Source organism: Paramacrobiotus metropolitanus, unplaced genomic scaffold, assembly GCF_019649055.1.
Source record: "Paramacrobiotus metropolitanus isolate TYO unplaced genomic scaffold, Prichtersi_v1.0 Parri_scaffold0000210, whole genome shotgun sequence".
NCBI classification, from domain to species: domain Eukaryota; kingdom Metazoa; phylum Tardigrada; class Eutardigrada; order Parachela; family Macrobiotidae; genus Paramacrobiotus; species Paramacrobiotus metropolitanus.
Window position 1 is genome coordinate 17,940 of NW_026570430.1, and position 25,415 is coordinate 43,354.

The 25,415-nt window shown below is 45.2% G+C and overlaps 3 protein-coding genes across 3 annotated transcripts; 1 reads left to right on the forward strand and 2 right to left on the reverse strand.

The window, feature by feature from the left end:
• Window positions 1-2,762: 2,762 nt before the first annotated feature.
• LOC129601039 (uncharacterized) lies at window positions 2,763-6,238 on the reverse strand. The gene is made up of 6 exons (XM_055499739.1): window positions 5,857-6,238; window positions 5,492-5,725; window positions 4,959-5,352; window positions 4,430-4,557; window positions 3,742-4,152; window positions 2,763-3,026 (listed from the first exon to the last, which is right to left on the reverse strand). The coding sequence occupies exons 1-6, from the start codon at window positions 6,121-6,123 to the stop codon at window positions 2,877-2,879; spliced, it is 1,584 nt and encodes a 527-aa protein (XP_055355714.1). The 5' UTR covers window positions 6,124-6,238; the 3' UTR covers window positions 2,763-2,876.
• A 158-nt stretch (window positions 6,239-6,396) lies between these two features.
• LOC129601046 (uncharacterized) lies at window positions 6,397-7,297 on the forward strand. Its single transcript, XM_055499752.1, has 4 exons — window positions 6,397-6,417; window positions 6,753-7,010; window positions 7,104-7,255; window positions 7,294-7,297. The coding sequence occupies exons 1-4, from the start codon at window positions 6,397-6,399 to the stop codon at window positions 7,295-7,297; spliced, it is 435 nt and encodes a 144-aa protein (XP_055355727.1).
• Window positions 7,298-23,103: 15,806 nt separating this feature from the next.
• On the reverse strand, window positions 23,104-24,260 carry LOC129601040 (uncharacterized). Its single transcript, XM_055499740.1, has one exon. It carries the CDS (start codon window positions 24,250-24,252, stop codon window positions 23,152-23,154), a length of 1,101 nt encoding a protein of 366 aa, XP_055355715.1. The 5' UTR covers window positions 24,253-24,260; the 3' UTR covers window positions 23,104-23,151.
• Between the last annotated feature and the right edge of the window lie 1,155 nt (window positions 24,261-25,415).

Genomic DNA, 25,415 nt, shown 5'->3' on the forward strand with positions numbered 1-25,415 from the left:
TACTTGTTGATGATGTTGCCTACTCGATTGTGAAGAGCATACCATGTTGGAACAGCGGGGTTTTGCGACGGTTTTGTGCCGGTAGTCGCACTGAGCGTACACATGCTTATATGGTTTGTACGAGCACAAAATTATTTAGCTGCGCTTTACGCAGTAATGTATATCTGGTGCATTGAAAAGAAAGGTTCATGTCTTAAAATTGTAATTAGGCGCCCGATTTCAATCCTGACTTTCGCCGATCCGATTTTGCGGCACACGTACCGCAAAAATGTACTGTCGTTATGCAGGCTCTACGACGGTTTATGCTAACCCTGTAGTCGCTTTGGCTCATTCGGCTCCAGGATTCCGACGTTCAATACGCCCACTGTCGCCCAACGGAACACTAAAATAATATATGTAAATACGTATCTCGCTTTCTGAACTGTTTCGCAGTGGTCAGATGCCGGTGGAAATGACCAACCGGCCATGCGACAATCTTCACGTAAAATACGGCATATTGCTGCCTATACAATACTGCCAGACGCGTATTCGCAAAATGAGTTCGCGTTGCACTGCTCTTAACGCTTCTCAACACTGGTCGTGTCCTGTCCACTCCCCTTTTTCTTTTTCCTTCTTTCGATCTCTGTATCCAGTCGGTAACCGGCGAAAGTGACCTTTAGTCACCTTCCACACCGCTTCTTCCGTGCACCGTTCCTTGGGCTGCTGATGGTATGCTCCGAGATGTGCTAAAATTTCTGGCGTAGGTGGTCAACGGCGTAACGACATTGTTGTGATCGATTAGTTGTATAAAGAAGCGCTAACTGAGAGCTGAGAATAAACAAGGCTGCTGTTGCCTACAGCTAGGGCCTAACCCCGCTTTTTGCCGACAGTTCTTATAGTTTGCCGGAATTTTGGGGATAATGTTAAAAGGACCAAAATGAAAGGAGCATTCAATACTGCTAAACAAGTCTAAAGTATAGGCCTATTTCATTCGATTTTCGTCACATTTCTTTTTCATGTGTGTCAAAACAACAAAATATGCATATGAACTTTGACGACCATGAAACAATTTCCTGTTTTCAGGGATACATTTCAGGATATCTAGAGCATCGCTAAGTATATTTTATTATGTATACACCATTACTACGCGTTTATCGGATACTGTAGGATCTCGCCAGCAGCTCGTGGCGGTGAGCGTATTCCTTACTTTGTCGATCGTGATGCCAATCAGCCCCACATTCCCGGTGTGCGGCAGCTGGCGATGAGACCCATTTCGTGTAAGCCGAACCTTCCATTTATTTCAGAACAGTGCAAATAACAGACAAGAAAAACGTCGAATTAAATGCAACCTCGATTGTGTCTACGTTCAGTAACCCATCACCTTTTATAGTGAAATACGAGGACCGGCGTCGGTATGCCGGTGACACGACTGCTGCAAAGTCTACGAGTGCCGGGACTAATAAGGAAACAATTTCCGCTAATGCAAACTAATTTAACACATTTATACAAGTAATCTTGCTCATACTGCAACAGCAACACCAATCAGCGTTTCACTTGTTTCATGTTCTTCACAGTGCACCATGTCCTCAATAACAACGGCAAAGTAAACAACGCATAGCAGACATACGCAAAGTAAACAACGCCTCCAAAGTTACATTTAACGATGTTAAATGACGTTAATGTTAGCTGGAGGTATGTACTCCCGCTCTTTTCTCTTCACCACGTGTAGTGAGTTACGTGTTTGGGTGGTGGCGCTGCGCATCGTCGGAGCCAATTAGATCAAAGCGGCCGCCATCACGCGCACGGCCGCTGTTGCACCCGGCACTGTTCCAGTGCCCGTTCTTGGTTTTGCATTCTCACTGTTGTTGGTTTAGCATTTCTGTTCTCCATTTCTGCTGTGTGCGCGCGAGTGATTTTGTTTTTATAAGTTGCACTTTTTCTGTTTTTTCCCATTATCCGCTCTTGTTACTGAGCTCACTGGCTATGCCACCAAGGCGATTAGGACGCGGAAGACCGTCAGGACGCGGGAAACCGACGGGATCTTCTACGAGCCGCGGGCGTAAGCGAAGGGCCAGTGCTTCTCCTTTGCCAGCCCGGCTTCGTTCCCAGGTTACAGTACCGCCGTCAACAACCTTTCCACCCAGCACGAATGACCTTCTGAAGACTTTCACCGATCAAATGCTAGCTCTGAATGAAAAGATCACATCGGTGGAAAAGAACGCACCGCAAGGAACCAGACCTGGGCAGTTATGGAAATTTGGCCTATAGTTAGAGTTACGAGTTCAGTGTAGCGCGCGAGTTACGTTACGAGTTACGTTATTCAAACAAACTAGAGTTATGAGTTATAACGCGAGTTACGTTACAATAAAAAATTCATACGTCTTTATTAATCATTTTCAAGTAATCTCTTTAGAGTACCGGTATTACTATTACCAGATTTAAAACACAGATCGTTATTAACTTTGCAAAATAGCTGATTCTCAAAATTCTCATCCGTACAACTAGCACGCCTGGGACTTAACAATGCGCCCGCAACGCTAAAGAGACGCTCAACTAGAGCAGTACTAGCGGGCGCCGCTAACATTCGCCTAGAAAGCCTATGCAATCGGGGAAAGTCATTTTTCTTGTCTTGCCAAAATCGCAGGACACTCTCGCATTCGCTAACGTCTGCCTGATAGCTGCTGAATTCCTTTTCAACTGAAATCGCTTCCTGATCTGCTGACACTGCATCTCCTTCACCATCATCCATGAAGTCCAGGAAATTAGACATCTTGACGGTTTTATTGACGCGGCACTTTCGACTACGCTGTCAAAGCCATCTACTTCATTCATTAAAAGTAGGATTTCTTTTTTTACAGTCGCTTCCTTCTGTTTGTCCTTCGAATATTTACACCACTTCAACTTTGCTCGTGGATCCAAAATGTGGCAACGATGTACAGCGTATCTGATTCATACTTCGCAAAACGGGTGTTCAGTTCGTCCAACGTGTCTCTGGCAAAACTTTGCAATACATCGAATTCAGTCGATGTTCCTGCTGCTAGATATTTCTGAAACAAACAACGATATTCTACATTCCAAAACTTGTTTGCATTCGTACACAAAATATACCGGTTTAGTGTATCAACTCATTCAGCTGTATCTGTATAGTCAGTATATTGTAACAGTGGCCTATCTGGCTACTGTTCTAGTGGGGTGGCGATCAGCCTTTACCACGATTAAACGGCTGTTGGTGTGAAAGGTGGCACGGCCGGCAACGATGCTGGCCGAGGACGCTCTTACTGATGTACACAATTACACAGGTGGCTCCGATTGGGATGACGCTAGTTCATCCCAAGCGGTCAAACGCAACAACGTAACTCAAGGCATGTTTAATGACAAGGGAATCAAGAACACAGCAAGGTTGTAAGCAAGGGTTTCAACAAGAGGAACAATCAAGTAGATGCAAGCTGTAACAAGCTGAGCACAAGACTGAATTCTAGAAATTCATGAGAAAGGAAACTAGCCGGTAAAATGGACAAATTCATAACGCGATGGAATGATTCATCATAACTAGGCGGTCTTATCGTTCGTACAAATACTATCGCTACAATATATATGCCGTACCATGCACAAGTCATGTCCGGCAAATAACGATTTTATTGTACAGTAATAAATTACGCAATACTCCTACTAATCGTAAATACAGTATTCTAACACCACGTAGGTATTAGTAACGTATTAATATTTCTTATAATATGCATATATTGCAAGTTTATGGCTCACCTCAAGCATAATCCGCAGACGGTAGCTTATCGGAATAACAGAAGCGATAGTTGCAACACCTTCTTCTTGTAACGTCAGGAAAGCTTCCTCGAAAGGTTCAGTAAGCTCAACAAATTCTTTCAAAATGCTGTGACTACGGACGTCTAGCTTAAGGTCCAGTGGCAGAGACGTAGTGTTCCAATCAAACTTAACTGCTACCGATGCCATCTTGTGATTTGTATTCCACCGCGTCCGACATCGCTCCCGAAATGATCTCCCACCAAATTCCGACTGAACGAGCTCATGGTTTTGATTGGACTTGTTGATCTTGCTAATAATCGCTGCTGATTTCTCGACAGAACGATGAAGTGCCCTGCATTTCTCTGCAGGTTTTTTCAGCACCAACTGCAGCGTATGCGCAGCACAGGTCACCTGCAAATATTGAATGCAGTCAATGCACCGATTCACAAACCCTTTTGCTATATGCCTGCCTGTGTAGTAATAAATAATAATATATAAATTATACAACTTGAACTCGCTTTTTCGTAAAATTTCGATGTACACTGTACAGCACCTATACAAATATTAATGCAGAAAATTGTTTTTTTGCGAAAACCTTTGATGATCTCTTAATGCATGATGCAGCTGCTGCATTAACTGTTTCGTAGTTATAGCCATAATCCGCGCCGCAGTAAGAATGTTGGCTTACAAGAACATTTCGCTTATCCAAGGAGCAAAATTTGCGCAGACCAGAGCTGAGCTCTTCCGCAATTTCTTCTCCACCGTCAAGATCATCAAAGTCCAGCTGACTTCCAAAGAAATCGAGATCAAAATCATCTAAACACGAGTAAAGATAAAACAAGCAACACCACTGGCACAGCGGAAATAAATAAAATCTGCAGACACGTTCTATGTAGTATGCAGCAGTATGTAGTATGTCGTACTACTATGCACTATGTAATAATTATGTACTCTGTAGATTGTAGTGTACTCTACAGCTTGTTGTTATGTGGCCCGTTCTATGAAGTACAAGCTTGTCCGGTAATTTCTTACGAATCAATACAGCGAAATACACAAATTTACGACGTAGTGTAGTGGCAATTGCCATAGGACAAACTCAACGCTAAATATATGCTGTTTGTACCTTTACGTAGGAAATTACCGGACAAGCTTGTACATAAATGAACTGTAAGCTATAATATTGAAAAATACATGTACAGTATGCGAAAAAATTTTACCGAAAGTAAATCGTCCTTGGCTTTCATCAGTACATCCTGGCATCCACTGCTCAAATGCCTTGAGTATATTAGGTCCATTATCAACGCCGATAAAACCGAGCTTGTCTCTGACGTCGTATTCTGCTATTACTTCTACAGCCAAAACGGAAATATCTTCCGCTTTATGAGTGCCACTAAATCGGGGGCATGCAAGCATGTAACGGCGGAGATTTCCTTGGCGGTCTAAAAAGTGTACGGTCATCCCGAGATATCCGCGCTTGGAGCGGCTGCTCCAAATATCGATGCACAGCGCAACGGACTTCTCTTCGGTTTCTTGCAAGAGTTGTTTCAGATTTTCTTTGGCGGCGCTTGTCATCTCTTGATGCCTTCGACTAATAGTACGTCTTGATGGCCACTAAAAATGAACCAAATATACACGTAATTTGAAGACTGTATAGTATACATGTACAGCTATATTCGATTAGAAATTCAGAAACATACAGCAGGCAAATTACTTTCTACAACATAAAGTAAAAATAAAGGTTTGCACTCACCGTCAGTTTTGGGTCGATATCTTTCACCAGATCGTCAAACGTACGGTCTTCAAGAATACTTAAGGGACACGCCGTTTTTGCATAAACTTTAGCGACATTCTCCACCAGTCGTTTCTGCGTCGGATCGCTGGAGCTGTATGGCCGTCCAGTGCGGACCCCAAAGCTTTCCAGCTTGGCTTGTTGTTTTGAAGAACTTTCTTTTGCGCTCGGTACAGTAAGAAAGGAAACAACTTCCTGCGAATCGAAAGACACTTAATCGCATGCAGTATATCTCGAACTGGATTAAAAACTCAGTATTTACTATTTAAGGAATAGGGACTTCGTTGTGAGCGCTTCACATTTTATTCGGTAAAAGCGAAACTTACCTGCAGTTTCTCGTGATTTCGCCTCACATGGACAGCAAAATTTGCATAACCGTTGACTGCATTAACACGCTTTCCCGTTTTGCAACTGGTGGAGACACAGAGACGACATATTCCCGTGTGATTTCGCTGAGGAACACCAGTTTTGCTTTTTCCACTGACAGAAGATCGTTCTGTGATAAACTCTCTGAAGTAATCCGCATCAGTTCTCTTCGCGCTGCTCTGCACAGGTGCAGATGCCGTGGACGAACCAGCATTCAGAGTCGACATTGTCGAACTGACATCCGTGCGTAAATCAATTACCAAAAACTACAGCTTTTAAGCGAAAAGGCCTGGAGCGCCTTTCAAACGACACAGGATAATTGCGAAATACAGGATAATTGCGACACAGGATAATTGCAGCTGACAATGCATTTGTCATGATGTGTGTAATTCAGTATAACTGCAGTCAGTGCGCTGATATCAGTAGCCGAAAAAAACCATGTGGCCAGTGCCTGTGGCGGTCGTGGTGTACTACATCAGCTGGAGCTGTTTTGTATGCGCATGGTTGTAGAAGTATCGGAAGTGAGTGTACGCCAAGTCGGAAATGATTTCAATATTTTCTATATTTGTAAATTAATTATTTTATTAGTAACTTGAAACCACCGAGTTACGCTACAGTTACGTTGCGTTAACTTATTTTCGAGTTACGTTAGAGTTAAGTTTTCTTCCTAGCGAGTTACGCTTCAGAGTTACGTTAAAACTCGATAACTCCAAAATAACTCGCGTTAAGTTATGAGTTAAGTTATAACTGCCCAGGTCTGCAAGGAACCCTCACAGTGAACGCTCGGCCTAGCCGATCACTTTCGCCATCGTCGAATCGCCACGTCACAGGACACGATAAGCAACCTATCGCTCAGATTACTATAGAGAACACGCCTGAGCCGAAAACCATATTTCAACGACTGGGCCCTGTTAATCCGTCTGCGTACCGAGACTTGCGAGCAGTCAACTCGAAGCTGCGCGAGGCACTGCTGGATCATTCGCCGTTTGCGGACTTTGCGGACCTGCTACCACAAAACAGAGTGCCTTTCAAGCGGCCTCAGACCGGCACCAAGATGACTCACGATCCCACAACGGGCGAAGCGGTCTTTCTACCTTCGACAAAGAAAGAACAGGTGACCAACTATTTCAAGTGGTCCCGGGCATTTTCAGTATTCGTCGAATACTGAACGCTGTGTCACCCGGAATTCGTGATCCCGCTGATGAAGTATTTGGACCTCATCGGGCTGCTATCTGATCCTGACCGCAGATACAAATTCAAACACGTTATGGAGTATGACATGCAGTTCAGAAACTATGCCGCTAACAATCCGTACGATACGGACATCTGGACTAAGCGACATGAAGAATCGTTCCAGGAGTGCATTGCGAACCCGAAAAGAGTGGACTTGCGCACAGCTAGCACTAGCGTCATGCCAAACGCACGGCACAGCACGCTGCAGTGCGGACGCTGCAAGGAGTTCGGTCACATCCAGCGAGACTGCAAACAGCCCTTTCGTGGGCGCCCCCCTGCAGAGGGGGAAGTCTGCAATAACTACAACAGAGAAAACTGCAACACTCCGTGCCGTTTCGGCCGTCGCCAAGAATGTCGTGAATGCCGATCCAAAGAACACGGCGAATACGCTTGTCCACGCCGCCCCGTTAAGAACGAACGTCGCTGAGCAGAAGTCGCCGTTGCGTCCGGATGTTTTCCAGAGACATCTTACAACACATCCGGATCGGCCGTTCGTTGATACGCTGATCTCTGCGCTGACAAACGGTGCGGATTTAGGTTACCGAGGACCGGAATTTTCAAGATTTACTAAGAACTCTCGCTCCGCAGCTGAAAATCCTGTTGCAATTGCGTCATCCATTCAGAGAAGCCTAGAGTGTGGCCATGCTCTTGGACCGTTTGACCGACTGCCGCTGCCTAATTTTGTGTGCAACGCTCTTGGTACAAGGCCAAAGTCCAGCGGCGGTTTTCGCACTATCATGGACCTTTCCCAGCCAACCGGTACATCGGTAAATGACTTCATACCACAAGATGACCCTCCTCTGAAATTTTGTTCAGTTGATGACGCGGCAAAGCTACTTACGAAATGTGGTCCGGGTGCAGTCATGGCTAAATTGGACGTTGAGAACGCCTTCCGGCTGATTCCTGTTCGACGTTCCCAGTGGCACCTGCTCGGATATATGTTTAAAGGTAAATACTACCACGACATAGTATTGCCTTTCAAATGCCGATCTGCACCGCGTCTGTTCTGCATGTGTTCAGATGCAATACAGTAAATTTTCATTAACGCTTCGGGACATACTTTTGTTTTGCAGTACATTGACGATTTTCTTATCATCGCGCCGGCTGGTAACAGGTGCGCAGAGTTAGTCCAGTTGTTCATGGATCTATGCTGCGAATTGGGTGTTCCACTCGCAGCTAGAGGCTAGAGGGCCCGGGAACGCGCATAGTTTTCCTCGACATATTGCTAGACTCGGAAGCGCAGACGTTGTCGTTACCTGAAGGGAAGCTAGAGTCGCTTACTCAGCTGCTCCGGTCCTGGTCAACAAAAACGTCATGTTCACTGGTAGAGCTGCAAAGTCTCGTAGGATCACTGCAGTTCGCAACCAAATGAGTTCCTGCCGGACGGCTGTTCCTCCGTCGACTGATTCACAAGTTGACCGGCTTACCTTCCCACAGACCCCGATTCATTGCGTCGATACAGTTAGACGAAGACTTTCAACTCGATATTTCTTGGTGGCTACAGTTTCTGCCAAAGTGGAATGGCACGTCGTCGTTCCTTGAACCTGATTGGAGCAAACCGGATACTTTGCACCTCTATACAGACGCCGCGGGCTCCTTGGGTGTTGGTGGATTTTACTGCGGCCGCTCGTTTTCCGCTCGCTGGCCCGATTGGATAGCAAGATTATCGCCTTGCATTGAGTACCTCGAAATGCTAGGTGTCCTGTTTGCACTGGAACTTTGGCATCAGTCCTTCCACAGAAAAAAGGTCATGTTCCACTGCGATAATCTGGGTGTCTGTGAGGCATGGGAAAAGCTCGGATCAGTAAACCGCGCCATATTAAACCTGATGCGTCGAATGATTATGATTGCGGCGGAAGGGAACTTTAACATTACTATAAAGCATATTGCCGGATGTGACAATAGTGTAGCTGATGCACTATCGCGATTTCAGGTCGACCGGTTCCGCCAACTGACCCCACTGCCAACCAGCATCCCGACAAGCTTCCCGACATGTGGAGCGATCTGGAGAGCAGCTACGTCGCATCGATGAGTTAGATGCCGTTGCGAGAACGCTCCAGCTTAACCACATAGCCCGATCCACACGCAGCACGTATTCTGCTGGGTGGAATCAGTTTGCCACGTACTGCCGCACGCATGGTGAAACCAGCTTGCCGGCATCAAAGGAAACCCTGCTGCGTTTTGTTGCACATCTTAATCAGCGTAAAGTTGCACCGTCCACAGCAAAGGTGTATTTAGCTGCCATTGCAAAACTGCATGCCGAAAACAACATGGTTTCGCCGGTTGGTTCCGATGCTGTCACACGCGCAATTGACGGTTATCAGAGGCTATCCGGGCATCTGCGCGATCACCGTTTGCCGATAACTCTGCCCGTCATGCGCTACATCAAGGACGAATTGTCAAAGTCCAACCTTCCCTCTGCTGATCGGACAATGTTCTGGGCCGCGTTTACCACGGCTTTCAGTGGACTTCTGCGGGTCAGCGAATACACCTCCGCGGAGCCCGCTCAGTTTTCTGCAGAACGAACGCTTCTTCTAAAAGACGTTACGGTAAATGCGGATTCTGCTGTTCTCCTGCTGAAAACCACGAAGACCGACCAATTCGGATACGGTTACCGGCTGTCACTGCGCAAGACAGGGCGGTCGGTGTGTCCCGTAAACTCCTTATTCGCGTACATAGCGATAAGGTCGTCCAGGGCAAACAAACACGAACCGCTGTTTATCCTGTCGAGCGGAGCCTACCTTACGCGATCCGATGTCGATTACACCCTGAAACAACTTTTGCGTGCGCTGCCGGACAACAGCAAATACAGTACGCACAGCTCCCGAATAGGAGGCACGACCGCTGCTGCCCTGGCTGGACGCGATGATAGCTACATCCAGCGCACTGGACGATGGAAAACTGACTGCTTTACCAAGTACATCCGTGCTACTGTACCAGGGATGGGATTAATCCGTACGATTGATTGTTTGGGGTTTTGTTTGGGGCCTTCGGTTGCGCAGGGATCTGGTCACTCTCTTCCGCCGACCTTCGGTCGGCCGGCTTCTCGCTGACCCACGGTCGCACACAGCCGATCACCGAGAGTATCAGCTTCCCAGCACCCGGGGTTCCATCGCCCACATTGGACGCCGGAAGCGGTAACATTAACTGATCATTTCAACCAAATTTTCCATCCCAGTTCGCCAAAAATTAAATTCCTTGAGACTTGAATCTTGAACACATGGGTATGTACTCTGTATTATATGAAAAATACGCTCTTTAAGGCTTACAGCGCGCTGAGGCCAGTTTCACTAATTTGTGTATTCGATAACGAATAGCCAAACAAAACAAATACGCAAGCACTTTTCTTCACAAATAAAATTTAAACGTTAAAAAAACAACCAGAATCAGTTTCTTATGCTTAGTTAAGCAAAGTAATCAACATTACCTGGCTGGTCTGGCAGCCCGGAAGGCCTAAGTTAGCGGAAATCATCCGGCGTGAATTATGGTTGGTAAGCCACACCGCCAAAGTGGCGGTAGTGTTCAATAGCGATAAGGTCGCAGACTCCATTCAAAACCGTCAGCGCCAAAGAATTAAAGCTATTAACATCCAACGACTGCAGGTCAGCGTAGTTGCTATACGAAGCAAGAGGCGTGGGTTCCGTATAGAGGTGTTGGAACCTGCAACGGCATACCAGGGCGACTGTACATTTACACTTGGCTTACAATCGGACATTGTTATGTAATACCAAACGAACGAAACCGTGCCTAGGAAAGCAATGCTGCATTTTGACTAATACTGGGAAGTTGGATGGCTCTTACAGATTGATCACACATCGAAACAGCAGCAGGTGACTGTAGCTCTGCCCTCCTCCGTTGTAGCAGCAGTTTAAGCTGCCGTCGATCGCTGCTCCCACCCTCCGCCGTGTCTCATCACTGACCGTAGAACATCCTTCGCTCAGATCCGTAATTAAACTGCGAAAGTTGACCTTCGGGTCCGCATAGCAGTCCAGATCGGCGCGGGCAATGGTCACGGGCAGGAGAGGGCCAGGACTAACAAACCGACTACCCTCTCCACCACCAATCACGTCATAATCAGCTACGTTGCGAATCCTGTAGTTGTCCAGGCGCAGCCACCGACAGGGCTGACTGCTCCACAGCAGCGATATATTGCACTTATACACTCTGAGGCAGCATTCCCAATGCAGACGTCGAGGAATTTCCGCCCAGTTGCCGCTCTGCCAGTACTCGGGAAGTTCTTCTTCGTTCCGATGCCATAACCACGGATACAAAGCGTTCTCCGTTTCCACTTCGCAGTCTTTCAAGCATAACAGCAACAAGAATGCACGCTTGTTTTCATGATGTCGTTTAGTTGACGAATTTGATAATGGTTGGGAATGAAGTGACGGAGTGTGAGGATCTTGTTGCGACTGGTGAGAGTCGCTTGTAGCATAGTCGGCAGTTTCGCTTCCGCAGCCTGGATCAGACGGAAATCGTAAGGGATGGAACCGCCTTTTTGAAGTCGACAGTTGATCTCCACGTGACAATGAGGCACGCTTTGTGATATGATAGTGTCCCATGATGAACGCACTCTATAAACCAGGACATAATCAATACAACCTTTACCGTGCCTACAAAACTCCGGTTGCAAGAGGCCCCCAAAATTACAAGCTCCGAAGTTTAAACGTACAGATAGACCTTGTATAAATAGTGTTTAATGAGTACGGATATCGAAATTACATGCGGTACATAAGTCACAGGATCGGCCCATCGGGAGAGGTCAACCGCCCGGCGTAGTATGTAAACGAGCACATAAACACATATCTGGCCATCGTTTTCAAACCGTTCCCATTTTCCCAAACCCGCTTTTTACTGCTAGTGATCCCCTTAATGCATGAATGCGATAAAGCCTGGTGTCGTATCAAAAGCCTAATTTTCAGGTTGATACAGTATATGAAATTTTGCTATTGTTAGCATGCGAGGTCCCTCCCCAAAAAATTTCGAAATCACAAATCGGCATTTTCTTCAAGCATTTTGTCAAGCTATAGTGCCCTAGTAATGCGGTACTGCCAACCAAAATAGCAGAATACTTAATTCCTAATGATATCTGTACATTCAAAATGTAAAATAAGCATTGCTTAAAATTTAAAGATACCAGTAACAGTGTTGCACTACTATTCTAACCTTCGGAATCTTCCTTGGTGGTGAATGTCTAGATGAGAAAAAATGCCGGCAAGCAGGTGATGTGGTAGATTGGTCAACTGTTCCTCCATTCTACATGCAATCAGTTTTTAATGTCACGTTTCCTTAACTGTAGGAAAGATGATACCGGGGATGGTGGCAATAAATAGTAACACAGCGCAACTTGTTGGTACTGCAGTGGAAAGCTTTTTGTTCGACTACCACCTGAAAACACTGAGGACTTAAATTACCATGCGTAGTGTCTGGTGCGAGGCTCTTTGTGTTGGCGTTTTTTGCAGCTGGCGGTTCAGTACGTATGCATTCAACTGGACAGTGTTCAGGAGGCCAAAAGGTCAGTATTACGGATTGTGGTTGCTATGCACAACACAAAGCTATTTTGCTTATACAGGTATCCGGATCAAAGTATTGTAGTGTTACACTTTCTCTGTGTTGCATTAATCTGTTCGAACGTTTGGGCGTCTGTCCGTTTTTACATTTAGCTGCCGCTAGTCCTGCTTCGAAATCAGCCGTTGTTATAATTATTTACACTAAGTTCCGGGAACTGCCCTATTTTGAACCGCGTATTCTCGTTTAAACGAAAATATTGGCATACTAACTTGTTAGTTGTTACTTTTCCATAATTACAATAATCTGCAGAAAAAAAATTTTGAGATCAGCTATGTGGAATACTAAATGGTGCTTGCACGCACCGCATCTCTAGTTGTGGTGCTGCTTCTGGATGTTATTCTCAATAAGAAAATGTAACACCCAGAGTTTGTAACCTTTATTTATGGGAATCCCTAAGCCGGAATGAAACGCTTAAGTTTAGTGATGCCCCGAAGCCGCACTGCAACGATGCGGTTAACCAAAAACATCTTTGTACTGTAGATAGGCACCCTTTCAGCCGGGCCAGTCCGATGTTCTTGAACTGATTCGAAGGATACCAGTGGAAAGGACAAACCATGCATCAAGTTTCCCGGAAATAGGACTTTAACTGCACTGCAGCAAATTGTCTGACGAGGGTATTCTCAAGATGATTTGGAAATGCACTTGTCGTTGTTTCTCACCCCGGTTGATGCACGCTTCCTCTCATTTTCATGATCGCCATTCCTGATTCCTCCTGACTCGGCATCCAGTCGGCAACATACTTCAAAAGAGCGGCGTATAGGACCTTTAGCCGTGCCTCGTTCGCGTCCTCCTAGCGCTGCTGCTGTTATGCTCCTGGATGTGCTAAGCTTGTCGGTGTTGTCGGTAATCTCCAAGTGACATATTGTACATTCCGCGTATTTTGCGATATGGCAGTATTAAATTCTTGAGGAAATTCCGTACACTACAGCAGCCGACAGAGTTGGGCGTTTGCGGGGCAGAACAGGTCGACGGCGCGGCGGTATATGCGAGATTGAAGGTACAGGTGATGACCTCACCGGTTCGAGTCTCCGCTATCCCCACTTCCGCCCGAATGCCCACGTTTATTGCGTTGAGTAACAGAGCAGTGCGAAAGCAATAACAACAAACTCCACCATGTAGGGTGGGCGGGTGGTAAAGGAAAACAGCAGAGGATTATATCAGCGGACTGAAAACGTGTCAGGTTGTCAGCACGACCGAACAGAACGCGAGCAGCAAAAATCGGACCGTGTGCACGGCCGGCGGCAACATGAAACGTTCTCATGGCGCAACAAAAAAAGTGGGCCGAGCCGACGTTTAACAAAGCAGTACAGGGAATTTGCCACGAATTTAAGTGCACTTTGCTTGCTAACTGTTCTTTTCATGATGGACGTATCTGTAAACGAATAAATCTACGAATCTTTGCTGAGTTTTTAAAACTGTTTTTAAAACTGTTGTAAAACGCTGACGAACAGTTTTACGCGGTCTGTTGAATGGACAATGAATGGTGTCTACAAAACTTCGGTTGCGCAAATGGACGCACGGGAGGAAGCAAAGGTAAACTGGGTGCTGGGCGTGGTTCCTAAACTTGACAACTGGGAATAGGGTACGCTCTGCGCGCTAGCCGCAGTCGCGTTAAAAAGTTAAACATGTAAGCGGATAACGTTAACGGAGTGATTGTACGCACGAAGACCAGAATTCTGGGATAGGTTATCACCTCAAACGCGGTAATTTGGCGTCGAAGGGCAGCCATTTGCATTAACGCTTCACATCGTCGTCGATCAGCAAATTATTGTATGTTTGGAACGAAAACTCCCACGTATCCACACATCAAGGTTAAATTAACACGGCAACACATTTGTTTTTGATTTGATACATTATAAACGTGACCTTTCAGTTAAATCAGAGCTTCAGTTCAGCGTTCAGTTTCATACTTGGCGCGCAGTCATTCTTGTCTCATGAATTGTTGAGTTGGATGACTTAATCGTGCAGTGCGGTTACAAATGGCTGCGACTGCAAAACCTACGAACAGTTCTCAAAACACAAGCTGAATCCCAAGTACCAAGCTGAATTTCGAGACTTAAATGCCGAAAAGAGGAACAAGGCGATCTCCCGCTTTGTTGTATTTATTGATATTTTTTGGTGATACAGAACATGTATAAACGCGTATTAACTATCTATCTGTGTTACAGATAAATAGTTACTACGTGTTTTTACAATTTGTGCCACTATAATCCGATGCGTATCGCTTATCGAACAGAGTAGTGGACCTCTCCCATGGTTGTGCTGTAATTACGCAAGTGATTTTAAAATTTCGTATGAGAAATACTCGTACACTCCAGGCGTCAAGGAAAACTCTTGATCCAGCAGCAGTTTTCTACAGAACTAAAAGCAAATATGGAAGTAGAAAGGTAGACAAGTATGGAACTTACATTGTTAAATATGGAAGACATCAAGACAACTAACAACGAATAAGTAAGTTTAATTGGCAATGCAGACAGCCAACCAGATGCAGCAAGTGGCAACACATTACCGTCGCGTTATACACATTTGTACATAAAAAACAGACCAATGAAATCCAAAACATGGTTGAAAACATGTCAGGTTATCGAACGCAGCAGGACAGATTCACGAGTACCAGCGAAGCGAATCAACAAATCCAAAAGAGATAAAACTCCACGACATTCACAGATAAGTAAAAGTATCCTTGAAAAATGTCTCCGTGGTGCAGTGCCTTTAGACTGCTCCAATTTTGGCCAACATTTGCATACCGATCCATAATAACATTAAACTGTTTGAGACTTTAAGTCTAGAGCCCATGGATCTCTATTTATTGAAAAAAAAAACATTTCTGAAACTTGTGGGGTGACAAAATGCATAACTACATGGCGAAGGGCTTCGGTAGCCGTCCTGGTGGCGATTCAAGCTTGGACCTCGGCCGGTGCGTATTATGGTTGGTAAGCCACACCGGCAGACTCACGGTAGAATTCGACAGCGATAACACTGCACACTCCATCCAAAACCGCCAGGGTTAAACGATTTAGTCTGCTCACGTCCAACGTTTGCAAATCATTGTACTGGCTTAGTTCTAACACACGCCGTAACGTAAGACGTGTGGGTTCCGTAGTAGAGAGGTTTTGGAACCTAAAACACGTCAAGTTTTCGTGATAATTATAGTTATAGTTTACATAAAATCAAGCACTGCTAAAATGCTTTACGCATAATAACTGGATAAGTACTGTATATTATTAATAATTACTGGAAGTCTCCACACCGAACCGCCGTCGAAGCGCCGCTGTTGCACTTCTACAATGCAAAGTTCGGAGTGGGTAAAGGAAGTCAGAGACTAGTGAAAAGCTACAGTAGAAAACTATTGTTGTAACGGCATGCCAAATCTGTTGCGGAAAACCGGATTTTCCGTCGGTTCTGTGTCTTCATTGGCACTAGAGGAATCATTGCAATTACGAAATACTGAGTCTGACATGCGTACAAGGTTTGCACGAACACAAAGAATTTCAGTTTTCCAATACTTAATTCCTGGCTGATCGAAACGAAATATAAAAACTTCTGTATGATTTGAAATAATACGAGTGCGTTGTCTTGTGTCAGGCGACCACAATCACCCGATTCGATACATATTTGATAAACGTACCGCACAGGATGAGCAGTACTTACAGAGTAACCCTTGCTCTGCGACGGTTCAGGGATTGTGAGTATATTTATACAGACCCTGCTGTAATGCGCCCCTGGATTCCGATGTTTAAATCGTTTAGCGGCAAAGCAGGCACGCCAAACGGGATTTAAAGGATTTATGGTTGACAGCAACAAGGAAGAGTGGTTGACAGCAACACATGAATCACACATCGAAACATCCGGAGATAATTAAAGCGAAACTCGGCCCCTCCTTCGCGGTGGCAGTAGTCTAAACACCCTTTGACCGTCGCTGCTACCCTCTTCCGGGTGTCATCACTGACCGCAGAGCATCCATTGCTCACAGCAATGATTAAACTGTGAAAAATGACCTCTTGGTCCGCATGGCAGTCCAAATCGGCACGGGCGACGGTAACGGGCACAGAAGGTCTAAAATGCGGAGCCTCCCAAATGACTCCTCCTATCGCATCGTAATCAGCCACGTTGCGGATTGTGTAGTTGTCCAGCCGCAGCCGTCGGCAGCGCTGACTGCTCCACAGCAGCGATAAATTACACTTATAGTCATGGCAGCAACCGCGCCTGTAGCCGGCAGATATATTGGCCTGTTTCCTGTTGGCGAGCCCGGCAGGAAAGTGGTTTTTCTCCCATAAATCTGCCGAACTGCTCCCACAATTCTGCCGACCCGACCTATGCATTGTCTATGGGATCTCCAATATATCAGCCGAACCGGCGCAACAGTGAAATTTGATACTTTTGCTGAGTGCGAGCTGGCAGATGCACGCCCGGGCTGCGTCGTATACATATACAGCCGCCTAAGCATATTGTACCGCCACTAAACAAGCAGAGAAGCCCGCGCTTTCTCTCGCGCCGTGTCTAATCCTTGCAGGAGAGGACATCATCGCAAAACAAAATTAATTGATGAGTATATTTATATTTTTCCAAATAACTATTCTTCTAACGCATACAAACTGTGAATGCTGTACAATGTACATTTCCCTTAGACAACTTTACAGAACCTAAAAACTATCAAGCATTTAGTTCCGCAACAGTCACTGTACAAACCAGTTTGGTATGCCTTTATATGCACTGATGAAACTGTAAACGAAATGACAAAGGTTATTGAAACGCCATAAGTACTTTAAGTTTTTCAACACATAGGCAACATGAACATATTTTCAGTTTAATTGGCGATGTCATGGAAAATTTGGGCACCGAAAATTAAAAAATATTTTTCATACAACGACCAATATATCTGCCGAACTGCACCACATTTCTGCCGACCCAACGCTATGCATTGTCTATAGGAACTCCAATATATCAGCCGAACCGGCGCAACCGTGAAATTTGATACTTTTATTAAGCGCGAGTCGGCAACAGCACGGCCGGCTGCAACGATATAGCCACCTAGGCATATTGCCCGGTGCTAATCAGAAATTATAGTGTTAAGTGTAGATTCATTTTAAATGTAATTTTAATCAGTTACTTGTTGTAATCTGAAATTTTATATCTTGCAAAATCTCACAAACTATGCATATTATCGACCATTGTCTGAGAACACAAAAAAACTACGGAAAATTTTATCGAAAACGGCTATATAATGCTGAAATGAAGAATTAAAACTTCATCATTATTTTCGAAAAGTAAAGTCTGCTAAATAAGTCTGTACGTTCTTGTCGCACACGACAATAGTTATTATTAGCGTCGGAATCCAAAGGTCAAGACGCTTATCCTCAGTTCTGTCGGATATCGGATTGACCCATGAAGATTTAGCCAGCATACTTGCACCAAAGCAGCCTCTGACAACTTTCATAATTTCTGGAGTATTAGAAATTTTGAAAGCTCAGTTTCCGCATATTGATGGTTTACACCCAATAGAAGTCTTGGACGACAAAGGCGAATTGTCACCAACCCGGCGTTCTTTATTCTTTAAGGATCGCAAATTTCTGCAAATTGCGTTTGTTCACCGCAACCATTTCCTTGTGCTCCAAGGGATCGGCCAGCAAGCCGGAAGAAAGTCACCCTTTATTGTAAATGTTTTTGACAGCTTGGCGCTTGAAATGGGAAAAGCCAAAGACTCGGAACTTATGAAAATAAGTGCAGCTCTGGCTAACACTACTGCTAAAGAAATCGAAATACGTCTGCAGCCCTGTGACCAACAGCCAAATCATATCGATTGTGGACTCTACGCAGTGGCTTCTGCCACATCTGTTTGTTACGAACAGGACCTGAGCAAAATCGTGTTCGAAAAGGATGAGGTAACTATTCGGAACTTCGTTAATACACTCGCTTACCAAACACGAAACTTTTTTTGGAAAGCGTATCCAAACATTGCTTTTCTGGTTTATATAACTAACGCCTGTCATGCCAGATTGCCGGTACACAAAAATGCCGAATTATTTTTTGAACGCTCCTTGTACTGTTTCCGAACTTGCAAAATTTTAGAGGCCTATTTCCAGTCAGCCGTTCTGCTGAGATAAAAATTTAGCATACAAGGTTTTTCAAATCAAAAACTGAACTAAGCGCCCCTAAAAGCATTTTATTTATTATGCTCTCTTCGCATAGATGCGTCAGCACCTTCACAACTGTGTCGTGAACAAGTTCATGGCGCCGTTCCCTTGCACCGAAGTCCAGACAAATTTATTGGAGGCATGCGACGATCCCCAACGATTTACCCATCGGTTTCCAATCATATGCAGCTGCAGATTGCCTGCACCAACTTCCGCTAAGAAAGTGATCAAATGCCGATATAAAAATTGCCCGATCCAAACGTTTCACACTAGCTGCATTCCAGAACGCCGTGCAAAAAAAGAAAAGTTTGGATGCAGCCTTTGCAGCCGCAAAATTTAAGGAAGTAGTGGAAAGTTCTTCTTCCGATACTTCTTTTCAGTCGTGTAACATGTATGACCTTCTAAGATCAGCTCAGATGGAAAATAGAAATTCGTGTGTGTCCTCTGTGGGTGCAGAAACAGTACAGTACTTGGAACTGTTTATTTGTCAACAGCACTAACTATGAGCAGTGTATTACTTAGCGAATTTGAAAAAAAACAACACTGTAAACGGATGCAATGGTACAATTCTCAAAGGATAGCAGATAATAAACGCAGCCTCCACAATGGAATGAAATAAAATTTTGCAGATAAAAGATAACATCTAAGTGCTTTGAAAACAATTAATTACGGTTTACAACGATCAGTATGGATGCCGGTTGCCCGGTGCCAGTACAAACAGTCAGCACAGGCAATTGTAGCGTTCATTTGTAAAAATTATACACTGCATTAATAAAGAGAAAACGCTTCTCTAATTTCGGTGTCGGTACAGTCCCTAGGAAGCTGCATCTGATGCTGCAGCCCGGTTGGGCTAACGCTACGCAGAATGTCAAATTTCGCTGTTATTGTGCCGGTTCGGCTGATATATTGGAGTTCCTATAGACAATGCATAGCGTTGGGTCGGCAGAAATGTGGGTGCAGTTCGGCAAATATATTGGTCGTTGTATGTAAAATATTTTTTAAATTTTGGGTGCCCAAATTTTCCATGACATCGCCAATTTAACTGCAAATATGTTCATGTTGCCTATGTGTTGAAAAACTTAAAGTACTTATGGCGTTTCAATAACCTTTGTCATTTCGTTTACAGTTTCATCAGTGCATATAAAGGCATACCAAACTGGTTTGTACAGTGACTGTTGCGGAACTAAATGCTTGATAGTTTTAAGTTCTGTAAAGTTGTCTAAGGAAATGTACATTGTACAGCATTCACAGTTTGTATGCGTTAGAAGAATAGTTATTTGGAAAAATATAAATATACTCATCAATTAATTTTGTTTTGCGATGATGTCCTCTCCTGCAAGGATTAGACACGGCGCAAGAGAAAGCGCGGGCTTCTCTGCCTGTTTAGTGGCGGTACAATATGCTTAGTCGGCTGTATGTGTATATGACGCAGCCCGGGCGTGCATCTGCCAGCTCGCACTCAGCAAAAGTATCAAATTTCACTGTTGCGCCGGTTCGGCTGATATATTGGAGATCCCATAGACAATGCATAGGTCGGGTCGGCAGAATTGTGGGAGCAGTTCGGCAGATTTATGGGAGAAAATCCACTTTCCTGCCGGGCTCGCCAACAGGAAACAGGCCAATATATCTGCCGGCTACACGCGCCCAAGCGATCGAGACATTTCCCCATAACCTTTGCGGTGAGACCAGCACTGGGAAATTTCTTCTTCACTACGATGCCAGAACCACGGATACAGGGCGTACTCCGTGTCCACTTCGCAGTCCTTCAGGCACAACAACAACAACGATACACGATTGATTTCGAAGATTTCGATTAACTGACGAATTTGATAATGGTTGGGGATGAAGTGGCGGAGTGTGAGAATCTTTGTGCGACTGGTCAGAGTCGCCTGAAGCATGGTCGGCAGTTTCGCTTCCGCTTCCTGGCGCTGACGGAAATCGAAAGGTACATAACCGCCCTTTTTCTCTCGACAGTTAATCTCCACGTGACAATTAGGCAGAGCTTGCGACACTTCTATAACATGGTTCCACAATAAACACACTCTGTAAACAATTAATTATTAATATAATATGACTTTACCGACGTTGATGCGTAGGTGCTACGAATCGACAAAATTTTCACGGCTTTTATACGGGAAATGGTGCCTACAGTTGCGCAAACTTAAAGGATCCTGCACTGCAGATAGCGGGGCGGAAATGAAAAGGAGGAAAGAATACTTATCGTAATTCCTAAAATTTACTAGTAGGAGTGGTTCAACGGCTGTATGCAAGCTTACTCGCGGAGCGCAAGTGGGAAGTTACAGTTCACAAGCACAAGCAGTTAAGCGATTTGATTTTACGTAAACGACAATTCCGGGAACCGGGAGGGCCGGGTGCTTTTCATGACATGAGCATGATTACTGAGCGCACCTGGACAATTTCGGAATTTGCGATAAGCAAGCGGCCAGTACCCATGCTATAGATAGCATGACTTGGAGGCACCGCGTCCTGCGTCTGAAAAGGATGCTTGCCTCTTTCGCCTTGCGAAAAACTGCACGCGCAATGGACCGACCACGGGCAGACACAGGGCAGACCAATTTCTCCCTCCTCCTGTGTGTCCTCCGTTGTTTTACATCGCGTATGCGCATGACCACTACCGGACTCCGCATAGTCACTTTTGTGAGTCGGGCCCGTGCCTGTGGGAGCAGGCCATGTCTTAGAGAGCAGCGTCTTAATTACTTTTTAATTACTTTTTATGGCCCCTGCGCCCGGCTTGTGCGCCTGCTCTCTTGATCGGCGGCTTATCGCAAATCAGGTATTATCTCTAAGACATGGCCTGCTCCCACAGGCACGGGCCCGACTCACAAAAGTGACTATGCGGAGTCCGGTAGTGGTCATGCGCATACGCGATGTAAAACACAGGAGGCACAGGCACGCGAGGCACGCGAGGAGACACAGGAGGAGGGAGAAATTGGTCTGCCCTGTGTCTGCCCGTGGTCGGTCCATTGCGCGTGCAGTTTTTCGCAAGGCGAAAGAGGCAAGTATCCCTTTCAGACGCAGGACGCGGTGCCTCCAAGTCATGCTATCTATAGCATGGGTACTGGCCGCTTGCTTATCGCAAATTCCGAATTGTGAGTGTGACTCGCCGCAGGACATCCACTTCAATGTTCGGTTCCTTCTTGGCACCCAAGTACGCTGACCTTATGCTTTATTGCTAAGTTTTGCTAGAATTTGTCTGTTGTGCCCGACCCGGCTCGCTTACAACTACACAAAGCAGCTGACCTTTCCAATCAATGGCACATTTAATTTCGATATCCAGACTCGTACATGTCATTTGCAAAAGCAGAACTACGCTCAAACTTCTAGATTGCCGCATCTCAATAGCTAAGAAATTTAATATAGAGGGATTGGGGGACACATAATCAAAATAACGGAAAAGTGGAAGCGCCATGATGCAACATTCAGGAAACTACCAAAATCGGTACTTGTAAGTTGTACTCAAGTAACACAGCCGTGGTGTTTTTCGGAAATAAAATTAAACCGAAACCCTGAGTGGATCGCTATCTGTACACCTAATTCCTGCTCGTTTAGTTAAAATGTCAGCCAGCATTGTTTAGTATTAAAATATGCACTGCCGAAATACTGCTCTTACCTTCGGGCTCTTCCTTGGTGGTGAATGTCCAGATGAGAAAAAATGTCGGCAAGCAGGTGTTGTGGTAGTTTGGAGAGGTTTACCATTTTAAAAAATTTTGAATGTCACGTTTCTTAAGTTATCATAAGACAGATGAAAAAGTGGGTGATGTCAATAAACAGTAACACAGCGCAGCTGGATACAGAGTGCAGTGTAAAAACTTTAATGCGACTACCACATACAAACAGTAAGTACGTCAAAACTATTAGTCTGCGGACTGCCTGGTGTGAGGCTCTATTGCGAAAGTTTTCTTAGCAATTTCGGATCTCATTCGCTCCAAGATGTATGTATAATGTATTCAACTATCTAGACAAAGTTTCAGGCGGGCAAAAGGTCAGTTCTGCGGAATTGTTATGAGCAACGAAAAGGCATACTAATTTCTACCGGCGTTCGGAGCCAAATGGTGCAGTGACCATTGTTGCGATTACCGATAGCTTATGTTAAAGCGGACAGTCGTCAAAAGGTTCCAACATGCTATAACGATATAAGGGATTGGTATCTACAGACACTGTACGTTGGTACAGATACGTACGTATAACACCTGCTTCGTAGTCAGACATTTGTGTAAGCACCTCCTGGGGTACTTTTATTGATGAGCGAATACAAAGTAAGTAATCTAACATCCACAAAAGAAACATTACATTACGAATTTAACAAACAGCGGAAACAGGCGGCCGAATTACAGAGAACATTTGATCTAAATTAGCCGTGGCTGGTGCCGTTCCCAGGATGGATGCCGCGTTTCCCCGTTGGACTTCGATGCTGAACCTCTGGCGCAGATATTCCGTTGCGCGTACCTCGCCTGTTTCCTGACGAATCATCTTGCCCACTTCAGTGATTAGCTGGGATGCTCCCGGTCCGAGTGGTCCCAATGTCTCGACGCCCACCGCACGGAACAGGTAGTCCTGCGTGATGTTCTGGTACTTCCCGATTTTCTTCCGTTCGGCCTGAGCCGCTGCTGCGCCGGCTTGCGTGGATGTTGCTGCGATATGTGATAAGGCCATTGTACATACACATGTCACATCCCATGTTAACATCTTGCCTCGTTCCCATGGCACTAAGGTGACTCCGTCTGGGCGTTTGCCGTTGGTTCGCGATATACCCAAAGGCTCGAGTTCAGTCTCAATGGTGGCGGAGGCGAAGGCTCGTTTGAGCGTCGCGTTTAAGCTGCTGTGTCGTGACTTCCGGCCCCGACTTTTCTTACAGCTCAAGCCGTGGTAGCCTCGTGCGTCCACCCATTCACTGCAAATGCATCGGTGCGGAGTAACGATCGGTGTTCCAAGACGCAGGCCAACAGCGATTCTTAATGCAGAGTCGTTCAGGAGATTTCCCAGTGATGCAGCTGGAAGTGCATCCAGCCATGCTCCGTTGTCCTTGGTGCTAACACCCAGGAGCCGTGCTTGGCTAGAAATGTCGGACTGGGCCTTTTCAGAAAGCATCTTCACGGAAGTTTGGATGACTGGTTCATCCCACATTTTCTGAAATTTTCGGGCTTCCACAGCTGGAAGATCGGCTTCCGTTACACGCTGCCACTCAGCTTCGGCGGTGCCGCAGTACACTTCCGGATCGAAGTCGGTTATTTCGGTTGCCAGTCGGGTCACTGAGTAAGCCGAGGCCAAGAAGGCCGGAAGAGCAAGCTTCTCAATACTCCGGATACCGAGACCACCTTCTGCAACTGGAAGGGATGCCTGCACCCAGTTCACGTCGGTGATGTTCACGTTGGTGATTGCCGAAAGGCATTCACGAATCATTACGTCGAATTCGGTCAGTAGTCCTCTCTGTAGATAACACCTCCTTGTACTATGTAGTTCCGGGAATTGCCTTATTTTTCACCTCGTAACCTTGTAACCTCGTTGAAACCGAAAAATATCGACATGTTTCTAGCTTATTCTGTTTTAACTTGCTGATTCCATTATTAATCGACAAAAGAACCTAGACTAGCTATGTGAAGTTGTGAACTACCAAATCATGCTCCCCTACGCATCCCTTGTTGTGAAGCTGCTGAATGCATGCTGTACTATAAGAAAACTTTTATTTGTGAAAATGAATAAGTAAGAATGAAACAGTTTAGTAATGCTCCGCTCCATTCTGGGTCAGTTTTAATAAAGTTAACGATTCAACTGACGCACAACAATAAATCTAAAATCTATCTACTACAGCTGTAGTTTTTCCTCAACTGATTCGAAGTCGTCCGAAACCGGTCGACATGACAAATCATGCGAGTGATGGGACAATCCTCCCGTAAAATGCGGCCCGTATGCTTGTACTGCCCTAAAAGAGAGGTAGAACGTCCAGGTGGAATCCGTAGTATAGGCATGCGCATCCCTACATGTTTGGTGCTTTGCGAAAACTTAATTTTTTTTCCTTGTAAGCCGTATGTATAAACTAGTACTTATATACTCGTAACTTTGCTTAAAATAGCTTTAAGTAGCGTATAGTCAAGTTTTCCATAACACACAATTCAAAAACCACATTATTCCTAAATACCCTCGTCCACCGTGTTTTCAGAACTGATTACTTGTCAACTTTTCATTTGTGGTCTTGCAGTTTTTTGTTTGCGTTTTTTAGCTACTATACAAAGTTGCAGAAACCAAGATTCAGCGAGCAAAACAAACTGACGAGCTAGAGGTGCATAAACGTCGGACAGCGCGGAGCATGCTCCGTAGTCCGTAGTTGGACTTTGGTGTAAGTGATAAGTTATTTATATTGTTATACAGGGTTCCGGAAATGCCCTATTTTGCACATTGCACTTACATTGCACTTACGCATTGCACTTATAACTTTCGACAGCATTCCTACTGATAACGTCGAGCGATTTCCCCTCAGCTGTCGTCGTACCAGTGCTCGGGAAGGTCTTCCTCGCTTCGATGCCAAAACCAAGGCGATGCCTACTGCAGAGCGTTTTTCGTTTCTT

Coding starts and splice junctions, on each gene's coding strand:
- LOC129601039 (XM_055499739.1), bottom strand. CDS start 6,123: ATGTCGACTCTGAATGCTGGTTCGTCCACGGCATCTGCACCTGTGCAG. Junction 5,726..5,856: donor GAAATCACGAGAAACTGCAG/GTAAGTTTCGCT, acceptor TTCGATTCGCAG/GAAGTTGTTTCCTTTCTTAC. Junction 3,027..3,741: donor GTCTGCGGATTATGCTTGAG/GTGAGCCATAAA, acceptor TGTTTGTTTCAG/AAATATCTAGCAGCAGGAAC.
- LOC129601046 (XM_055499752.1), top strand. CDS start 6,397: ATGGTTGTAGAAGTATCGGAA. Junction 6,418..6,752: donor TGGTTGTAGAAGTATCGGAA/GTGAGTGTACGC, acceptor CCTATCGCTCAG/ATTACTATAGAGAACACGCC. Junction 7,011..7,103: donor CTTCGACAAAGAAAGAACAG/GTGACCAACTAT, acceptor CCGCTGATGAAG/TATTTGGACCTCATCGGGCT.
- LOC129601040 (XM_055499740.1), bottom strand. CDS start 24,252: ATGATTCGTGAATGCCTTTCGGCAATCACCAACGTGAACATCACCGAC.